This window comes from Canis lupus, chromosome 10 (assembly GCF_011100685.1).
Source record: "Canis lupus familiaris isolate Mischka breed German Shepherd chromosome 10, alternate assembly UU_Cfam_GSD_1.0, whole genome shotgun sequence".
Lineage (NCBI taxonomy): Eukaryota > Metazoa > Chordata > Mammalia > Carnivora > Canidae > Canis > Canis lupus.
The window spans coordinates 69,810,389-69,832,857 of NC_049231.1; the positions used below are offsets into that span (position 1 = coordinate 69,810,389).

Genomic DNA, 22,469 nt, shown 5'->3' on the forward strand with positions numbered 1-22,469 from the left:
GCAAGGAAATAATAATAATAAGCTTTTATTGCTGTGACATGTTAGTAATAATCAAAATAAAAAAGTCTGGATCTAGTATGTCAGAAAGAATAGGCTAGAATATGAATGATACAGGATTGGTAATAGACTTGAAGCTGTTGCTTTGCTGCTGTTCTTGCAGATTATAGGTCCAGAATGTAAAAACAGCAAGGTATTTTTCCAGGAAAACATGTCTGGTATTGTCCTTCACTTTCTGTGGGATTTCAAAAGTCCCAAATTTGCCAGATAGTTGAGCTGGCTCTATCTGGAGAAGATGCTGATGAATTGGAAAATAGCTTAATGAATGGGTTTTTTTAAAGTCATATATTTACCTTCTACCATATGTGAAATTAACTCAAAATGGATCAAAGACCTACACATAAGAGCTGAAACTATAAAACAATTCTTGGAAGAAAACATAGAGGGAAATCTTCTTGACATTGGATTTGGCAGTGCTTTCTTCAATATGACACCAAAGCAGAGATAACAAAAGAAAAAAATAAATTGGACTTCATCAAAATTAAAGTCTTGTGTACCAAAGGACACTAGCACAAGAGTAAAAATGCAACAACCCAGAGAATAGGAGAAACTTGCTAACAATGTATCTGATAAGGAGCTAATATCTAGAATTTTAGAGAACTCCTAAAACTCCATAACAAAAAGACAAACAACTTTATTCACACATGAGCAGTGGACTTAAACATTTCTGCAAAGAAGATATGCAGATGGCTAATGAGCATCTTTTCAAACATGAAACATCACTCATCAGAGAAATGCAAATCAAAATCATAATGAGATAGCACCTCAAACCCATTAGAATGCCTATTATCAAAAACAACAAAAAGTGTTGATGAGGATGTGGAGAAATTGGATCTTTGTGCATTGCTGGTGGGAATATAAAATGGTGTGTCCTAGGTGGAAAACGAAATGGCATTTCCTCAAAAAATTAAACATAGAATTAGCATATGATCCAGCAATTTCTCATCTGGGTATTTACCCAAAAGAACTGAAAGCAGGGTCTGGAACAGATATCAGTATATTCATTTTCACAGCAGCGTTATTCCCAGTGGCCAGAAGGTGGAAGCAGCCCACGTGTCCCTCAGCAGAGCTCTATGTAGATATTGTCCGTACCTACAAAGGAATTTTATTCAGCCTTGAAAGGAAAGGAAATTGTCACATATGCAACAACATGAACCTTGATGACCTTATGTTAAGTGAAATAAGCCAGTCACAAACAAATAGGGTACGATTGCACTCATACAGAGTACGTAGAGTGACAGGTTCACCGAGAAAGGAGAACGGCATCAGTGGCGAGGTGGGGTGGGGATCTGTGTGCGCTGGGTGCAGAGTCCAGGCGGGAGGAAGTTCTGGACGTGGAGGGCAGTGCTGACCGCAGGACCATGAGGCTGTGTTTAAGGCTGAGAACTGTAAACCTAGAAATGGTATTTTAATTTTATGTATGTTCTACCACAACAAAAAGACATTTATGTATTATTTTAGATCCCAGGTACGTATAACAGCACAAGCGTATAAATCTGTAACAGGGTCGGTTTAGAATTTGAAAAGACTTTTTAAGACCTTTTATCAAATAAAAGAATATGGAAGAAAAAGTGAAAATGTTAAATATTAAAGTGAGGGAGAGCATGTTTAAGTTAATCTGTGGTTAAAAAACCATTTAGGGGCACCTGCTGGTTCAGTCGGAGGAGTACGCAACTCTTGATTGTAGGGTAGTGGGTTCCAGCCCCACGTTGGGTGTGCAGGTTACTTGGAAATAAGATCTTAAAAAAAAGATCATATGTTTGTTATTTCTGTTTTTCTTTTTAATCCTAGATTACGTTTGGCCTCTTTTGATAGTAGTGGAAAACTAATATGTAGTAGAACAACTGGCTATCAAATACTTACACTTGAAAAGGACCAGGTATGTTTGATTACCTTTCTGGTATTTGTCTTTTGAATCCTCTCTTGAAAATTCTTAAGTAGAATTAACATTTGATTTAAAGACTGGTTTAAAAGTTTTTTTGAAGGCAGGAATGGAAATATTCTGTTCACTTATGCATAGTTTGCCCTCATTTTATTAAAAGTGTAACTAAGACAAAAAGAGGAAAAAGAAAACTCAATTTGATTTGAGGGGCAGGGAAATGCTGATAATAGGGAAATAATTGTTTATCCTGAATAACTTCTTCAGAAAGTTATGAATCTTAATTGCTTTATCCATTGTGTTCATAAGTGCATTTATTTATAGATTATTAGCAAACACCTTGAAGATAATCCAGTATGTCTCCATAGCTTCTGAATATTAAGAGAACATTATGCTTTAGCATAACAGGTTTGTAAAGTAGCAAGCATCTGTAATATTCCCAAAACTCTCTCTAAAGCCATCTGTTTCTTCATGTATCACATGCATGTAGAAGTTTCAAGATGTCATGATGAGAAAGTAAACCATTTCAAAAAAGTAATATGAGATCTGTTAAAATATTAAGTTTGGGGACGCCTGGGTGGCCCAGTCAGTTAAGCGCTGTCAGCTCAGGTCATGATCCCAGGTCCTGGGATCGAGTCCCATATTGTATCACATTGGGCAACCTGCTCAGTGAAGAGTCTGCTTCTCCCTCTCCCTTTGCTCCTCCCGCCTCTTGCTCACCTGTATGTGCACACGTGCAAGCACACACACTCTCTCAAATAAATCTTTATTTTTTATTTATTTATTTATTTTTTAATTTTATTTACTTATGATAGTCATCAAAGAGAGAGAGAGGCAGAGACACAGGCAGAGGAAGAAGCAGGCTCCATGCACCGGGAGCCTGACGTGGGATTCGATCCCGGGTCTCCAGGATCGCACCCTGGGCCAAAGGCAGGCGCCAAACCGCTGTGCCACCCAGGGATTCCCTCAAATAAATCTTTAAAATATATATATATTAAGGAAGTGTACTTCTGTTAAGACTAACCACGATTCCAAGGGACATACTGTTTTAATAAAGGGTTAAGAGCCTAGAGTTTACATAAATTATTAGCAGTTAGCAGTTTTTTCCAGACTGAAGGGCCTCTTACAGAACATCAGATTTTAGCATTGCGAGGAACCTTGGGGTGATAATTCTCACCTCACGTAGCTCTAACCTCACATACCCTGTATGAGAACACCTTTAACAACATTCTTATAGAGGATCCTCCACTTGTAATTCTAGCAACAATGAGCTGACTCTCTCACATGGTAGATAGTATTTGAGAAGATAGATAATAGAAGTTCAAATCTGCCTTCAGTAGAACTCTGTTGGTCCTTCTGGAGCTGCATGAACAATGGCTATCTTTACTTTCTACCTGGAATGTCATAAACAACCACAGATTTAAAGCACCAGGCCAAGATAACTGTATTTCAAGTGCTCCTTGTGTTTGTTCAGCAAACATTGGAGTTCCTGCGGAGTGCTAGGTTCTGTGCTAGGAGTAGAGTAAATAAAGAGAAACTTGTGTTCCTCTTTATATATATATATAAATATATAATATAATGTGTATTTGTGTATTGTATAAATGTAATGTTGAAGGAGAAGTTTCTAACTTTGACTGTGGGGTTGAGGGCAGGTGTGGTTGTTGGGGGAGGAAGAGAAGGGACAACAGAGACAACAGCTCCTGGAAAATTTCCTTTCCTGGAAAAATTGAAAAGGGAATGGATACCTGAATGAAGCCTCAATTGATGAATAAGATGGAGGCAAGAGAGCACAAGGGTCATTGGAGGAATTGAGAGAGGTTTGGAAGAGTTCAGTAGGACGAGAGCCAAGGCATGATGGGCTGAGGCTGGAGCGTGGACTTTTTCCTGAAATCTGTAGAAAGCTTTGGAAGGGTTATGGTTGGGAGTTGCATATGTGTGTTTTATATAGGTTATAGATGTTAAAGAAAAAAATGGAAAATATAAAAAAGCAGAAAGAAAAATCATACTTATCTCACTTAAAGATAACACCAAAATTAGATCTTGCTGTTATTTTATGACCTATTTTTCCACATTGTTATATATAGCTCTTATCAATAAAATGTATATCCACAATGTCATTTTTATTATTACATAATATTAGTTATTTTGGATATACTATGATTTAAATAATTCCTCCTTTGGGGGTAAAGTTTTTTGTTTTTTCACTATTATAAAAACACGTACATATATCTTCACACATTTTTATGGTTTTTTTAAAGATTAATTCCACGAGGGAAAATTCTTGTCAAATGGTGTACACATTTTCTATTGTTTAGATTGCGCTTTAAAATGATTGTCCAGGGCAGCCCCGGTGGCGCAGCAGTTTGGCACCGCCTGCAGCCTGGGGGGTGATCCTGGAGACCTGGGATCGAGTCCCACGTCCGGCTCCCTGCGGGGCTTATATGCATGGGGCAAACCAATAATGCACGACGTACATAGAGGAGGGAAAAAAAGAAATTTTGGACATACTGGCATAGCACAGTAGAGTTGTTGCAATATATGAATAGAGGAGGGTTTGTTATCAGGGAATAGTTTAAGAAGAATTTCAGCTTTGGGTGCTGATGGTGGAGCTGGTGCTTCTTCCTTGAGTCTTAGGGAGGGTGATTAGTCTCCATTTTTGGTTTACAAGACCAAGGTAATAAATATACTACAAAGACTCTTCATTTTAGGAGATTGTTTTCGATGATACTGATAGTTGGTAGTAGGACTAAGAGGATGGTAAAGTATAGAATGGAGACGATTTGGCCAATAATAATAAAGGGGTGCTCTACTGGTTGTCCCCCGATTCATGTTAATGTGAGTAGATCGGCTGTTAGTAATCAGAATAAACATTGACTGAGGGGTCGGAATATTATTCCACATTGTTTGGATGTGTAAAATAAGGAGATAATTGCTAGAATTAGGATGGAGAATACTAAGGCAAGAACCCCTCCTAGCTTATTTGGGGATGGATCGTGGGATGGTGTAGACGAATAGGAAGTATCATTCAGCTTAATGTGTGGGGGAGTGTTGAGGGGATTTGCAGGAGTATAATTGTCTGGGTCTCCTAGTAGGTCTGGTGAAAATAAAACTAGTGATATCAGTACTAAAAATAGAAGTAGGGCTCCTAAAATGTCTTTGATTGTATAGTAGGGATGGAATGGGATTTTGTCTGAGTCAGATGTGATTCCTGAGGGGTTGTTGGATCCAGTTTCGTGTAGAAATAGGTGGACTATTGCTAGGGCTGCGATGATGAATGGGAGGATAAAATGGAATGCAAAAAATCGTGTTAAGGTTGCCTTATCGACTGAGAAGCCACCTCAGATCTATTCTACTAGGTTAGTTCCAATATAAGGGATAGCTGAGAGAAGATTTGTGATGACTGTGGCTCCTCAAAATGATATTTGTCCTCATGGTAGGACATAACCTATGAATGCTGTGGCTATGGTTGCGAATAAGAGAATAATTCCGATGTTTCATGTTTCTATGAATATATAGGATCCATAGTATAAGCCTCGTCCTACATGTATGAATAGGCAGATAATATAGAGGCTCCATTTGCATGTATATAACGGATGATTCAGCTGTAATATCTCGACAGATATGAGTGACTGATGAAAAGGCTGTCGATGTGTCTGATGTGTAGTGTATAGCTAGAAATAAACCTGTTGTCATCTGTAGAATCAAGCACACTCCTAGCAGAGATCCAAAGTTTCATCAAGCAGAGATGTTTGATGGTGCGGGGAGATCAATAAATGAGCTGTTAACAATTTTAGCTAGTGAGTGAGTTTTTCGAATGTTGGTCATTAATGTTCTTTTTTTTTTTTTTTAATTTTTATTTTATTTATGATAGTCACACAAAGAGAGAGAGAGAGGCAGAGACACAGGCAGAGGGAGAAGCAGGCTCCATGCACCGGGAGCCCGATGTGGGATTCGATCCTGGGTCTCCAGGATCACGCCCTGGGCCAAAGGCAGGCGCCAAACCGCTGCGCCACTCAGGGATCCCTATTAATGTTCTTATAGTTGAAATACAACGATGATTTTTCATGTCATTAGTTATGGTTAAATTCCATGTAGGAATAATGATAACATACATTGTATTTTAAGCATTGTCTTTGTAATGAGTTTTGTAGGTTTTGCTACAAAGCTGTCTCCTATTTATGGTGGGCTTGTATTGATTATTAGTGGTGGGATTGGTTGTGCAATTGTGTTGAATTTGGGGGGGTCTTTTTTAGGGTTGATGGTCTTTTTGATTTATTTGGGAGGTATGCTTGTAGTTTTTGGTTATACGACTGCTATGGCCACTGAACAGTATCCTGAAGTTTGAGTCTCTAATAAGGCTGTATTAGCAGCTTTTATTACTGGCTTATTATCTGAATTGTTAACTGCCTGTTATATTTTAAAGGATGATGAGGTTGAGGTAGTATTAAAATTTAATGGAATGGGAGACTGGGTTATTTATGATACTGGGGATTCAGGGTTCTTTAGTGAGGAAGCTATGGGAATTGCGGCATTATATAGTTATGGTACTTGATTAGTGATTGTCACTGGTTGGTCATTGTTGACTGGTGTGTTGGTAATTATGGAGGTTACCCGTGGTAATTAAGGATTAGTAGGCTAAGGGTTATGGTAATTATAAAGGAGAGAAAGTATAGTTTAGGCCTTTTTGGTTAGAAACTAAGGTGGAGGATTTTATTTGAAAATGTGAGATTGATTTGGGTAAAATATTTTCTAGTCAAATAGAGTGAGTCTAGGAGTATTGATGCTGATTTTTTACTTATAGACAGGCTTATCTTAGGTGTGAGGCGGTGTATAATGGTTGGATAATAGCCAAGATTTGAAAATTTGAAGGTGTAGGACGGGTAATTAAATTTAAGCCCTTGTATTGTGAGGTTTAGTTCTAGTGCCAGGATGAAACCTAAAATAGTCACTGCAAGGGCAAATATTTTTAGATAATGAGGCATAGTTATCTGTGGGATGGTGGTAGGTGTAATACTGTGGGAGATGATATATCCTGCGAATACACTTCCAAGGAGGAGACGTTTAATAGAGTTAATTAGGAGTGGATTATTCTCGTTGATGAGAATTAAAGGGTTAAAACGGGGTTGGCCTAGTAATGCAAAGAATAAAATTCGAGTACTGTAGGCAGCAGTTAGGGATGTGGCAACGAGAGTAATTAAGAGGGTTCAGGCGTTGGTATTCGACGTGTTGGCAGTCTCGATGATTAGGTCTTTAGAGTAAAATCCTGTGAGGAAGGGCATGCCTGTTAGTGCGAGGCTACCAATAATAAGGGAGGTTGTGGTAAAAGGGAGAACTTTAAACAGTCCACCTATTTTTCGAATGTCTTGTTCGTCATTTAGACTGTGAGTAATTGACCCTGAACATATGAATAGTATGGCTTTGAAGAATGCATGGGTGCAGATATGTAGAAATGCTAAATGGGGCTGGTTGATGCCAATTGTTACAATTATGAGTCCTAGTTGACTTGAAGTGGAGAAGGCTACGATTTTTTTAATGTCATTTTGTGTGAGGACACAGATTGCGGTGAATAGTGTTGTAATAGCTCCTAAGCATAAGGTGAGTGTTTGAATAGTTTGGCTTTGTTCTATCAGGGGATGAAAGCGGATGAGTAGAAACACTCCTGCTACAACTATTGTGCTGGAGTGGAGTAGGGCCGATACAGGGGTGGGTGGGGTGGGGAGGGGTTGGACCTTCTGTGGCTGAGGGGAGTCATGGGTATAAGCCAAACTGGGCAGATTTACCGGTGGCTGCTAGTAGTAGGCCAAGTAATGGTAGGTTGAGGTTGTTGTTAGTTGTTATGAAGATCTGTTGGAGGTCTCATGTATTTAAGTTTAATAGGAATCATGCTATTGCTATGATAAATCCTACATCTCCAATGCAGTTGTAGAGGATTGCCTGTAGGGCAGCTGTGTTTGCATCTGTTCGGCCATACCCTCACCCAATAAGTAGGAAAGATATGATACCCACCCCTTCTCAGCCGATGAATAGCTGGAATATGTTATTTGCGGTGACTAGAATTATTATAGTGACAAGGAATATGAGGAGATATTTTAAAAATCGGTTAATGTAAAGGTTTGAGTGCATGTATCATATAGAGAATTCTATGATGGATCATGTGACAAAGAGAGCTACAGGTACGAAAATTATTGAGAAATAATCTAGTTTAAAGCTCAAGGATAGTTTTATGGTTTAGATTGTTATTCAATGTCAGTTTGAGATAATTATTTCTTGTCCTGAGTGAATAAATATTATTGTAAGGATCATGCTGATTATAAATGTGTAAGAGGTAGTTGTTTTTACATAGTATGGGTATAGTTTATTCTTGTAAAGTTTACTAGAAGTTAGAATAACTGGCAGAGTAAGTATGATCAAGGCTGTAATTATGCAGGAAGCGAATATATTTATTACTTTTATTTGGAGTTGCACCAATTTTTTTGTTCCTAAGACCAACGGATTACTTCTATCCTATAAAAGTTGAAAAAGCCATGCTTTTATGCATGGGGGGCATGAGTTAGCAGTTCTTGCAGTACTTTTTCGGTAGGCAAAAAGGTTTGAGCTTTTATTGTTAGATTCACAATCTAACATTTTTATTAAACTATGCCTACAGTAGATGGGTCCTAGGATGACTTTAGGGTTAAGAGATAAGAGAAGCAATGGTAATAGGTGCAGGGTTATTAAGGTGTTTTCTCATGTGAAAGATGGTTTGATGTTTTTAATGTGGGTGTGCTTACCAGCGTTGTGTGGTAATTAGTATGTAGAGGGAGTATAGGGCAGTGACGATAATATTTGTTCCTATTAGGATGATAGTGATGTTAGATCATGAAAATGAGGCTATTACTACGAATAGTTCTCCGATTAAATTAATTGTAGGAGGGAGGGCTAGGTTTGTAAGGCTTGCTAGTAGTCATTATGCTGCTATTAGGGGAAGGAGAGTTTGAAGTCCTCGTGCGAGAATTATGGTACGGCTATGAATTCGTTCTTAGTTTGAGTTGGCTAAGCAGAATAGTATGGACGATGTTAGGCCGTGGGCAATTATTAGGGCTGTTGCTCCTATATAACTTCATGGTGTTTGGATGAGGACTGCTACGATGACAAGTGCTATATGGCTGACTGAGGAGTATGCAATTAGGGATTTTAGGTCTGTTTGGCGAAGACAAATAGAGCTCGTTATAATTATGCCTCATAAGGATAGTAGTATAAAGGGATATGCTATAAAGCTGGTTAGGGGATTTAATAGGGTCGTGACTCATATTATGCCATATCCACCTAATTTTAGAAGTACAGCTGCAAGTACCATGGAGCCGGCGATGGGGGCTTCTACGTGTGCTTTTGGCAGTCATAAGTGGAGTCCATATAAGGGTATTTTTATTATAAAAGCTATCATGCATGCTAATCACAGAAAAATATTAGATCAGGAGTTTGGTAGGGGTTGAATTCAGTATTGGATTATAAGGAAATTGAGGGAGCCTATGGTGTTTTGAATATAAAGAAGTGCTACTAGGAGGGGCAAAGATCCTATTAAAGTGTAAAATAGAAAGTATAGTCCTGCGTTTAATCGTTCGGTTTGATTTCCTCATCGGGTGATAATAATAAGGGTTGGAATTAGCGTATCTTCGAATAGGATATAGAAGAGGATTAGTTCTGTGGTGGTGAAGGTTATGATTAGAAATAGTTGAAGTAGAATCAGTATTGAGGTACATAGCTTTTTCGGTTAGCGGCTCTTTTGATAAGTGGAATTGACTTGCTATTAGTATAAGAGGTAGGAGTCATGTTGTGAGTGCTAGTAAGGGTGCTGATAGGGAGTCGGAGAAAAATAGTAATGAGGAATTTAGGGTATTGTCATTGGGTTGATTTAGATAGGACAGACTAATTAAACTGATTAATAGGCTGTATGTTGTTGTGTTGATCCAGATTATATTAGGTTTTGATATTCAGGCCAGCGGGATAAGTATAGTAGTGGGAATAATAATTTTTAGCATTGTAGAAGGTTCAGATTTTGTACATAATCAGTCCCATAGGTGTTATATATTATAACTAGTAAAGACAATCCTAACGCTGCTTCGTGTGCAGCGAATACTAGTAATACAATTGGTATCACGCAGACTAATGTGAGATGATTGTTTAAGATAGTTACAGATATTATTACGAATAGTGACAGTATCGTGCCCTCTAAGCATAATAGGGATGATAATAGGTGGGATCGGTAGATAAGTATGCCCATTAGAGAGAGGATAAATGCCAGGAAGATGTTAAAGTATACTGTGGACATATGATAATTATGAGTTAAATCATAATTTAATGAGTCGAAATCATTTGTTTTAGTTTAAACTAATTATATTCAGTTCATTCCAGTCCTTTTTCAGTTCATTCATAAGCTAGGCTTGCGGATGGCTAATAAAGAGATTAGTAGGAGTGCTATAATGAGTATTGTTGTTAGTTTGTTAGTTTGTGATGCTCAGGGAGGTGGAAGGAGTAGTGCAATTTCTAGATCGAAAAGTAAGAATGTGATGGCGACTAGGAAAAACTTTATGGAAAAGGGTAAGTGTGCTTACCATGCAGGGAGCCTGCTTCTTCCTCTGCCTGTGTCTCTGCCTCTCTCTGTGTGTCTATGAATAAATAAATAAAATCTAAAAAAAATAAAATGACTGTCCAATAAATAGACTGTCCAATTTATGTTTCTTCTAGCATTATACAAGAGTCTACCCAAAATAGTGGTCTTTTCACTCTAATCTTTCCCCCAATACAAAATGTAGAAACAGATTATATAAAAATTAAAACAGGGGAATCCCTGGGTGGCTCAGCGGTTTAGCACCTGCCTTCAGCCCAGGGCGTGATCCTGAAGACCCGGGATCGAGTCCCACATCAGGCTCCCTGCATGGAGTTTGCTTCTCCCTCTGTCTGTATCTCTGCCTCTCTCTCTCTCTGTGTCTCTCATGAATAAATAAATAAAATATTTTTAAAAAAATAAAAATTAAAACAATTTTCATTTTTTTAGTTACTGGTGTAGTTAGGTATTTTGTATGCACATTAGATATACTAGATTTTGTTAGTTGATAGTTTATATTGTTAATGTTGAAGTCCTTATTAGGGTGTGGTCTGTTTTCTTGTTAATTTTTAACAGCTTTTGTATGTTAAGAATAACAATATTTGTGGTATGCTGTAGCTTTCTCCATTCTTGTTACTTGTCTCTGAACCTTCATGAAACAATTTGTCAGTCTATTCCTCTAATGATTTCTTTTCATGTGATGTTTAGGACTTCTAATTGGGATTATGTCTGTATTTTTTTTCTACTTCTATTTCCTTTTTTATATTGGAGTATATTCTGATGACATAGATGGAATGTATCAGATGTATCAGTGTATTTGTAATGCCACTTTACCACATACTAAATCCTTTTATACTTGCTTTCATTTCTGAACTTTGTTAGGCTTTATTGACTTCTTTTTGCAGAAACAATACACTTTTAACTAGACTAACTTTAAAATGAATTTTAATACCTAGTAATGCAAACCCACCTTTATTCTTTTCAGAAACCTCTGGGGTCTTTGTCCATGATTATTATTATTAATAGCATATAGAATCAAGTTTCCTCTCAAAAAATCTTAGGAGGATTTGATTTATATTTGTTAAATATATGATTTGTGGAAAACTGATGTCTTCCTTTCTGGCATATGGTATTTTCTGCTTTACATAGGTCTCCTTTTATGTCTCTCTCTAAAATTTATAGTTTTCCCTTAAATTTTTATTTTCCCCATAGTTTCCCCCCATATATTTCCTAGAAGCAAAAGTCTAAGTATATTTTATTGCTAATATGAAATGAATTTTCTTCCTAATAGTTTCTAATGACAGTTTTGATGAAAGCTAGTGATTTTTGTTTTTATAGCTATCTTATAAAACTATGCTGACTAGATTTGCATTAGATGGAGCATCTCAGGCAGCCCGGGTGGCTCAGCGGTTTAGTGCCACCTTTGGCTCAGGGCGTGATCCTGGGGTTCCAGGATCGAGTCCTACATCAGGCTCCCTGCAAGGAGTCTGCTTCTCCCCCCTCTGCCTGTGTCTCTGCCTCTTTCTCTCTCTCTGTGTCTTTCATGAATTTTTTATTTTTTATTTTTTTTTTCACGAAAGACACAGAGACACAGAGAGGCAGAGACACAGGCAGAGGGGGGAGAAGCAGGCTCCTTGCAGGGAGCCTGATGTAGGACTCGATTCCGGGACTCCAGGATCACGCCCTGGGCTGAAGGCAGGTGCTAAACCACTGAGCCACCCAGGGATCCCCAAATATAAAATCTTTTAAAAAAAGATGAAGAGTCTTAGCATTGTATAAGAAGGATTAGAGACATGGTAATAATTAGAGGATGATTTAGAAGTTATTGGTATAATCCAGATAAATAATGAAAACCTTAACTTAAGGAAGGTAGCAGTGGAGATGAAGAAGTGTTGATGGGTTCTAGAAATAAGTGCAGTTGATAGAATTTGATGCCTAATTATGTGAAGGAAGAGAGTAAAGATAGTTCCTAATATTCTGACTTGGGCAACTTGATTTATGGTAATTTTTCCTTTGATTTGGATTACAGGAAGGAGAATGAACGTGACAAAGTGAGGATGAAAAGATAATGAATTCAGCTTAGGCCATATTTAATTTCAGGGCACTGAGGGGAAAGTGTGATGGGCAGTGGGTAAATGGATCTGGGGTTTAAAAGAATGCCTAGACTAGGAAGAACTGGATGAGGTGGCCTCCAGGAACTGTGTGGAGAATCTGACAGGACAGAAACCTAGGGGACACTGGTATTTGAGAGGTGAGCAAAAAAAGTAACCTGGTGAGACATTCAAGAGCCAGGTTGGGCAGTCCAAGCCAAATTGCAAGAGTGAAAGTTAGATGGCCCCAAAAGAAGAGGTAGTAGCAAGTAGCTGATGGTTTGAATTGGGGCTGCTTTATATCTAGGTGACAATTTCCAATAGAGAGATTTATAAATCCTTGGAATTTAGACCTAGATGGAACATGTGGGGAAGTGATAGAGCTATAGTACAGAATAAGTGATGAGCCTCAGAGAAGCAGGGATTTGTAAATGAAGATGGAGAAGTAACAGTCTGGAAGTAGAAATGGAGACCTAGAAAGATGCTGCCGCTCTGTCTGATGCTGTGATGTGTGGGCTTCTCAGCTTCCACTCTGTAGGGGAAGAAAGGAAATGAACGTTATGTTGCTTCAGTGCAAACAGTTGTAAATTGAGCCCTCGGGTGGAGTTAGAGGTTTAGTAAAGCTAAGATTAGATCTCTCTAGTTTGGGGATGGGGATTGAGAATTAATAGAACCTAATATTCAGAAATCAGTGTGTCCGTTCAGCTCTCAGATGATGTCTACATGGCTCCCCTCTTTTCCCAAAGTTGGCACTTAGACCTACCCCCACCCCCAGCCCTACCTATATTGAAATATTAGAATCTTCCTTGGACTCTGTTTTGTTGTGGCACTGAATCTTGGTTTTTAATCATCAAATGTACATATCGTCAAAGTATATGTGCTCAACAAATTCAGTTAGTGTGTCTTCACCTGGGTTGTAGCTACAAACTTTGTCTAGACCAGAGTGATTCAAGCTTCTAAAGACCAACTATGTTTGACATCATTTCTCTCTGCTAACCCTGTTAGTACCATCAGCCTAGGTGATCGCCTCACTTGATCCATCATCTCACCCATCTTGTTCACTAACACTTTTTTAAAAACACCACTTCCCCCATTTGGAGGTATCTAGAGATATTGTGTGTGTGTGTGTGTGTGTGTGTGTGTGTGTGTGTGTGTGTGTGTTCGTGTTCCTTACCCTCTTTATCCAATTTATCTTGCTTTTCCTCCACCACAGAAGCTATGTCCAGTTAAGCCTACACCAATCATTCACATGTTCCAGTGTGTTCATCCTTCTTTGCAGGAGCATCTTCCTTAGTAAAAAATAAAAAACTTTAGGTTTAAACAGTACTTAATAATACATTCTTCAGGGCAGCCCCGGTGGCGCAGCTGTTTAGCGCCTCCTGCAGCCCAGGGCGTGATCCTGGAGACCCTGGATCAAGTTCCACGTCAGGCTCTCTGCATGGAGTCTGCTTCTCCCTCTGCCTGTGTCTCTGCCTCTCTCTCTCTCTCTCTCTGCATCTCTATAAATAAATAAATAAAAAATCTTTTAAAAAAATAATACATTCTTCAAAATGTATAAAATAAAGCAAAACTAATGTATATTACTGCAAAGAATGTAAGTATTCAAAAAGTAGAAGTTCCAGTGTTGCTCTTTTTACTCTGATGACTTTTTTCACCAAATGCTGTTCGTACAGGGTTCCAAATGGAGATTTGTAGAATGAAAGATGATCACATTTGTGCCTTTCAGGTACAGGATCGACTCCTGTCTCTATGAGATTTCAGGGCATTCTCACGTGTACTGATTTAATTGAGCCTGAAATTGATTTTACAAGATAATGTATTTTATTTTATTTTATTTTTTTACAAGATAATGTATTTTAAATTCCAAGAGACAAATAATATGTTTTCATTAGAGAGAGTGGAAAATATAGGACAAGAGTGGGAATGTGGGCTTAAAAAAAATGGCTCAGTGGTTGAGCATCTGTCTTCGGCTCAGGGCATGATCCCGGGGTCCTGGGTTGGAATCCTGTATCAGGCTCCCCACAGGGAGCCTGCTTCTCCCTCTGCCTGTGTCTCTGCCCCTCTCTCTGTGTGTCTCATGAATAAATAAATATCTTTTTAAAAAATTAGTGGGAATATGGGAACCATGCTTATTGGTGCTATTAATGACTTCCCACCTTCCCTATTATTTGCAATACCTAAAGGCCATCAGGAGGGGCACCTGAGTGGCTCAATCAGTTAAGCATCTGCCTTGGGCTCAGGTCATGATCCCGGGGTCCTGGGATTGAGTCCCAGGATCGGGCCCTACATCGGGCTCCGGCTGTGCATCGGGCTCCCTGCTCAGTGGGGAGTCTGCTTCTCCCTCTTCTTCCCCGGCTTGTGTCTTGCTCTCTCCCTCTTTTTCAAATGAATAAATAATCTTTTTAAAAACAATAAATAAGGCCATCATGAAATGAATCCAAATTGCTATGTATTTCTGGACTACATCTGTTCATACGTTATGTAGATACTGGATAGAAATTTTTCATAATGAAAATAACTACCATGACTGAGTAATTCCTACATGGCTGGCTTTGCTGAGTCCTCTATGTCTCATTTAATCCTCACTATAATCATATGAGGTAGGTATTTTTATTCATTTTACAGTAAGGAAGCTGCAGCTGACAAGTCATTGACTTGCCCAACCTCACAGCCAGTAGGAGTAGGTAGGAGTTTCAAGATCTGAACAGTGATTTTGAGACTTTGGATGCAAGCTCTTGTTTTGTTGTTGTTGTTTTAAGAGTTTATTTATTTGAAAGAGAGAGGATGAGGAGGGTTGGGCAGAGGGAGAGGGAGCAGGCTCCCTGCTTAGCAGGGAGCCCAATGCAGGGCTTGATCTCAGGACCTAGGGGTTACGACCTGAGCCAAAGGCAGACACCTAACCGAGGGAGCTACCCAGGCGCCCCTGGATACAAAGCTCTTAACCACCATATGATCTCCTTCTGTTAACTGGATTCAACAGTTTGGTTTTCTGTTTTATTTTTTCTTGTTATTAAAGCTACAAATTTGTTTTATAGGAACAAGTAGTGATGAACTTGGACAGCAGACTTCTCATCTTCCCTTTATACATCTGCTGTAACTTCCTGTATATATCACCAGAAAAAAGAACTGAAAATAATCATCCAGAAAATCCAGAAAACTGAGGATCTCATCAGTTGGAAACAGTAGCACTTTGAAAACTTTTTCGGCCAGCTTTAATTTAATGGCCCTACTGATATTCACGTCTAAGGTGACTAACAAAGACAAAGGCCTTATGAACTGTACAGATAATACAGAGGACTATTCTTATGCTCATTACATTTCTATGCATATATGAAAAAAAAACATTTTAAAGCCAAGAAAATGTCTGTCAAACCATTTGTTACAAAGATGTTGACTCATGCTTTTAATTTTTAAGCATCAGTAGAAAATTGCTGTAGGTAAAATTCATATTTCTCTGAAGCCTAATATAGATTTAATTTTTGGTTTAAACTTTGATCCTACCTAATGTTAGTGACTGTCAGTTATCTACCTGTAAACTTATTTTTATTTGGCTAAAAGAATGCTAAAGAAACTATTTGAATGGCTAATTATAAATGCTGTTTCAGTTGTTACAGTTAAAGCTGTCCTTTAATTTTTTTCAACTGCTCATTAATTCCTCCTCGTATTCTGCTATTCCTCTAAGCTGTGCTCATTTTTAATCATTAAATACTTTTTTGTGGTTTTGGAGACTAAGCTGGGGAACTTTTTATTTAATGTAAGCATTTTCATGCTATTTTACTTTGCTTTTAATTTAGTTTTCTTAGGATTTTTAACAAAATCAGCTTTAGACTTTCAAATGAACTTGAATGGGGGAGAAAATCAATTTGAACCTGAGGATATTCTTTTGCCTTACATGGTCTTTTCTTTGACATTCTGTACTTTATTCTTGGTCATGGATTATTTATGTACCAAATATTATACTTTAAACATTTTCATATTCTCTGATCTGCAGAATTATTTATGTTCAAATTTTGGTTGGGAATCCTATTTCCTACTTAAGCTCAGGACCTTATAAACCTCTGAATTGAGTGCCTTTGAGTTATACATGCTAATAGAAATTTCATAGCAAATGTAAATAAGGTCGGAGGATCTCATATAGAAGATTATAATAAAGTATTAATGTAAAAATAGAACTTATTTTTATCAAAAATGGATGTACACTTGTCATAATTTATGTTTGCTTTTTGTGTTTATTGCTCTTTTGCAAATAACCATGCTCATCTTCTTTCCAGTCAGAGTTAAGCTTTTTGTGGTTAATGTATATTTTTAGTATGTTTTTAAAAACGGGAATCATTTTTATGTATCTGTACAAATAATAAATACCCATTTGGAAAAAGAATAAATAAGCTCTTCTATAAAATGGACAAAAAAAACTTAGTTGAAAGCAGAATTTTTTTCTTTCTAGATTTTTTCCAATTAGATTTAACTTTTGGAATTTGGTAGTTTTTTTCTCCAGTAATATGTCCATAGGTTCATAAATTGCTTTTCTCCTTTCAAAATTCATCCTTTTTGACGTAAAGGAACCTTTGATGCCTCTCCTTCCCCCACCCGTCGAACTGTAGTTTAAATGTTTAAATACAACAATTTAGCCATATCAAGAGGCTACATTTCTTATTTTTATATTTAACTATAATTCTCTTTTTGAGATGCTTTTTTTCCTATCGTATTCTAGCATCAAAGTTTGCTTGCTAAAAAATATAAATAACCTTAATTTGAATTATGTGATTAAAGTTTTAGAAATATTGGGAGTAAAGAGAAAGTTTGAGTATATTAGTAAAATTAACTATTTCATCATGTAAATTAACCAAATTGGAATTATATATGGTTCCTGTCCTTTGGTTCTTTCCTAGCCAAATTGCTTACATCATTCACAAACCATAACTACTCTTCAATCATGAGTAGGTTGTGTTCTCATCTGAGAAATTGATAATTTTTAGCTACTGTTAGTATGAGATCTGGTTTTGTTTTTGATTCCTTAGCAGCAACTTTTCCTTCTGTTTCAATAGGACTATTTTCCATAAAGCGTGAGCTGAGGTGTCATGGAAACTGTTATGTATGAAAGCTTTTGTGTTTGTCTGCCTTTGCCCTATAGCCTTTGCCAAGTCTTTTTTAATTTTAACTACTAAGGCTAAAAACAATATTAACCCATTAATAATTATTAGTAGTAACTTGGTTAGTAGTATCAATTAACTTCGTTATCAGTAAAGAAGAGATCCTTAAGAGAAAATATTCTAAGATCTCATGCTAAGTTACTAAAAAGGAATATGGATGTACCTTTTTCTTTAATGGATTTGCCTTGGAACTTAGCAAGGTATAGGCAAAATTAAATGAACAGTGGTAGTCACTAGCTTTTTATTGTGTTCATTGGCTAACATTTTATCACATTTTAAGTCTTTTTTTTTTTTTTTAAGATTTTATTTATTCATGAGAGACAGAGAGGCAGAGACACAGGCAGAGGGAGAAGCAGGCTCCATGCAGGGAGCCCGATGTGGGACTCGATCCCGGATCTCCAGGATCATGCCCTGAGCTGAAGATGGCGCTAAACCGCTGAGCCACCCGGGCTGCCCCATTTTAAGTCTTTCAATGGGATTACCATGATATATGAATGATCTTCAATATCAAGTGCAAAAGTGAGATCACCAAGGGTCACTGTGGCTATATTTTAAATTTTTATTTAAATTCAAGTTAGTGTAGTGCTGGTTTCAGGAGTAGAATTTAATGATTCATCACTTAAATATAACCCCCAGTGCTCATCCCCAGTGCTCAATACCCAGCATGGAACCCAACTTAGGGTTTGAATTCACAACCTGTTTCCATTGTTGCAGAAAGTTTTCTGTTCAACAGTTGGTCCAGAATATCGAACTATTAACATTGAAACAATATCAAAAGTTGTATTCCCTTAAAGATGATCCCATGTAAATAACAGATAATAGAGCCAGGGGTGCAAATGGTAGATCAAATACTTGAAATGATACGTTGATTCATGATTTCAAGCAACGTGGAGCTAAGAGAAGACCCTACAGTTCCTCCTTAGAGAGTCTGACATCTTTCCCAAGGTCCAGGTATAGGGGTATAAAAGCAAAAAGCCTCAGACGTCATCAGTCACTGTTAACCAGTGGTCAGTCAGACTGCATCTAATTTAGAGGGGAGATTACTGACTCAACAGCATGCATCCACACGTAATGATAAAGTAGGACACTTTTGTAAAAGCTGGTGGCCTTTTTAAAATAGGGCTAGCAAAGTAGAACAATTTAGCCAAGGCTAGAGAATAGCACATTTGCAGACCATCACAGGCTGTGAATGTTGGTTAAGTAAGGTACATACATACTTTGAATACAGTTTGCCTTTATTGAAAAACTGGTTGGGGAGGGAACTTAAAATTAAGCAAGTGTGATCACAAGTGTTGACCTTACCCCACTTAAATTCCATTAAAATGGAATGAGGGTACCTCAAGCTACTTATCAGAAATATAAAGGATTTTCTTCCAGATACAGTGCTGAAAGGTACACAGTGCTGGATAACCTGCATCCTGAGGGAGCCCTCGCAGAACCCAGTTTCTGGCCCACATTTCAATGAGGAAGGAGCTTTTTGGAGACACACCATTTCTTTTCCCATCTCCTTTGGAGAACTTACTCCTTTGGTTTTTTCCCTTTCTCTTTTGTATTTTGCTTTTTCCCCCCTCTATACTGACTCATTCACACCAATATTTAAATGTGCTTAAGTTTCTCACATCTTTGAAAAACCTTCAAATGTTGACCTCCACCTGTTGCCATATTTTGCCCTGAGTCGGCTAAACTTCTCATAAGCGTTCTCCAAATTCTGTCTCCACTTCAAAACCCATTCATAGGGACGCCTCGGTGGCTCCGTGGTTGAGAGTTATCCCAAGGCAAAGGCCACAGGTAGTCTGAGGGCTTCGAAGGATGGGAGGGAACCAGATTGGAGTTTTTCTTTTTTTTAAAATTTTTTTTAAATTTTTATTTATTTATGATAGTCACAGAGAGAGAGAGACAGAGACATAGGCAGAGGGAGAAGCAGGCTCCATGCACCGGGAGCCCGACGTGGGATTCGATCCCGGGTCTCCAGGATCGCGCCCTGGGCCAAAGGCGGGCACCAAACCGCTGTGCCACCCAGGGATCCCCAGATTGGAGTTTATTCAGAAAATACTGGATATGGATACTTGACTAGAGGGGAAATAATAACAGGAGGCTGGTAAAATAATCTAGATTAGACACTAGAGTGGCACGTACTAGAATGGCGTCAGTACGTGAGGGGAATAGTGGCTGCGTTTGAGAAATAGCTGCTGAAACTGGAAAAACTTGGTGATTTTGAACATAGATGATGAGGGAATTAGAAGATTAGCCCACATCAGGCTCCCTGCTCTCCTCCTGCCACTCCCATTTGCTCATGTTCCCTAATAAACAAAAATATCATCGGATTACAGATGCTCAATTGAAGCCATAAGTATATGTGAGATCACCTGGTGCAGGCTCAGGACAGAAGACAGCCTGGAGAGAGCCAGAGGGGACGAAGAGTCTCCAGAAAGAGACTAAGAAGTGGGCACAGAAGCGGAATGAACTGGGTGACTGTGATGTCCAAGAAGTTCATGAGAAGGCTGCTTTTTAAGGACAGTGGTTAATTTTAAGTGTCGGTTAAAAAGAATGAAAAAAACACATCTAACCTATAGAATTTAGCATCAAAGTCTGTTGACTCACAGGTTTTAGTGGTTTCGTTGTGAGTGGAGTTTTTTTTTTAAGACTTTATTTATTCACGAGAGACACAGAGAGAGAGGCAGAGACACAGGCAGAGGGAGAAGCAGGCTCCCCGTGGGGAGCCCGATGTGGGACTCCATCCCGGGACCCCGGGGTCACGATCTGACCCCAAGGCAGACGCCCCTCTGATGACTTATTTTTCTGTAGTTCCAGCCTGGATCTCTAATGGGCTTCAGATACACATCTAGGTGGCATCTCCCCCTAAGTGTCTGAAATGGCCCCTCACATTCGCAGGTCCAGGTGTGAACAGCAGCTTTCTCCTGAATTCACCGTGTATGCTCTGCCTTAGCAGATGATGCTACCAGTCTCTCCAGTTTCACAAGCCGGAAACCTGGACGTCATTCTTGATTCTTCTGATTCCCTCATCGTCTATGTTCAAAATCAAGTTTTTTCCAGTTTCAGCAGCTATTTCTCAAACGCAGCCACTATTCCCCTCACGTACTGACGCCATTCTAGTACGTGCCACTCGAGTGTCTAATCTAGATTATTCTACCAGCCTCCTATCCTATTCCTCTAGTCAAGTATCCACATCCAGTATTTTCTGAATAGACTCTAATCTGATTCCCTCCCATCCTTCGAAGCCCTCAGACTACCTGTGGCCTTTGCCTCGGGGTTCTGGCCTTTGTATTTCCTCTCCCTTTCCTCTTGCCCTCACACATTCAGTCTCCTCTACCTGGACAATCTCTTCCAGCTCCCCACAACTGTCACCCCGTTTTTCTTTTTTCTTAAGATTGCCATCTATTCAGGAGAGACACGGAGAAGAGAGGCAGAGGGAGAAGCAGGCTCCCTGCGGGGACCCTGATGCGGACTCCATCCCGGGACTCCAGGATCGTGCACTGAGCCAAAGGCAGACGCTCAACCACTGAGCCACCCAGGCGTTGTCACCCCATTTCTGGCTAATTTGTACTCATTCTTAAGGTCTTGTCTGGACATTACTTCCTGTTGGCAATTTCTCCACAATCCCCGCGGCCCCCAAAACCAGTTAGGGACCTGTCCTGTGGCCTCGCCACACCGCATCCTTCCCGTCAATGCGCTTCCACACTATTTACCTGTGGACCGCAAGCCACTCGAGAGGAGACTTGTGTCTTTTTCAGGGAGTAATCCTTTGGTACGTAGGTGTGCGATACAGGTCTAGGAGAAAACTCTTGATAATGCTCTTTTATTTATTTTTTTGATGTCATCTGGAGCGCTGCGGAGACCGCCCTTCCCGGGCCGACTGTTCCCAGAGGTAGCAGATGTCCCTCCTTCTGGGCAATAACGACGCGGACCTTCCAAGCACCTTGTCACGCGAGCCACGGCCTCCTGCTCTGCCCTGATGACTGCGGGGCCAGGAACCAAACAGCTCGGGGTCGCCCCTGCGTCCCCAATTTCTCTGACCGATCTTCAGTCTGTGCGCTCGGGGCGCGGGGCGGGCGGGCGGTCAGACAGCACCTGGAGATCCCGGCCCCGAGCCCGCCGCACACGCGCTGTGTCCCCCTCTAGGAACAGAGCGGGGACCCCGGGGCTCGGCGGCGCGGCTGCCCGCGGCCCAGGGCGTGACCCCGGGTCACCGGATCGAGTCCCGCGTCGGGCTCCCCGCACGGAGCCTGCTTCGCCCTCCGCCTGGCTCTCTGCCTCGCTCTGGGTCTCTCAAGAATGAATGAATGAATGAATGAATGAATGAATGAATGAATGAATGAATGAATGAATGAAATGAACGAATGAATGAATGCATGAATGAAAGAAATCTTTAAAAATAACTAAAAATAAATAGGAGCAAGCACACCGTGTGAGCGTGCGCCCGACCGCGCAGGAAAGGCCCCGGGGCCGGGCCGGGCCGGGCCTCCACGTGTCTGCAGACCTCACGCACCTGGACGAGGAGCGGGACGGAGAATGGGGAACCGAGAGGCGCGTCGGCGCGGGAGGCCCGGCTGGAGCAGGCTCCTGGAGCCTCGGGCGCCCACCCCGGAGCCGCGGCCGGGATCGCCGGCTCCCCTCCTCCACGCCGGCGGCCGAGCAGCGACGCCGCCCAACTCTCCCCCCCGCGGGCGCGGAGCCGGAAGGGACCACGA

At 39.9% G+C, this 22,469-nt stretch overlaps 1 protein-coding gene and 2 long non-coding RNA genes across 4 annotated transcripts in view; 1 reads left to right on the forward strand and 2 right to left on the reverse strand.

The window, feature by feature from the left end:
• GMCL1 (germ cell-less 1, spermatogenesis associated) overlaps positions 1-16,992 on the forward strand; it is a 56,680-nt gene extending 39,688 nt beyond the window's left edge. Inside the window, exons 13-14 of the mRNA XM_038551514.1 lie at positions 1,849-1,936; positions 15,646-16,992. Coding sequence (XP_038407442.1) covers positions 1,849-1,936; positions 15,646-15,771 — 214 coding nt within the window. The 3' untranslated portion in view covers positions 15,772-16,992. The remainder of the gene's footprint in view (positions 1-1,848; positions 1,937-15,645) is intronic.
• LOC119876741 lies at positions 10-12,008 on the reverse strand. The gene is made up of 2 exons (XR_005366235.1): positions 10,528-12,008; positions 10-1,451 (listed from the first exon to the last, which is right to left on the reverse strand). It is a non-coding gene; the product is annotated as an uncharacterized LOC119876741 (long non-coding RNA).
• Positions 12,590-22,432, reverse strand: LOC119873711. 2 transcript variants are annotated; one of them, XR_005366233.1, is made up of 3 exons: positions 21,468-22,432; positions 13,785-13,899; positions 12,590-13,142 (listed from the first exon to the last, which is right to left on the reverse strand). It is a non-coding gene; the product is annotated as an uncharacterized LOC119873711 (long non-coding RNA). The 2 variants fall into 2 exon arrangements; XR_005366234.1 differs by having other exon boundaries at positions 13,785-14,109.
• Between the last annotated feature and the right edge of the window lie 37 nt (positions 22,433-22,469).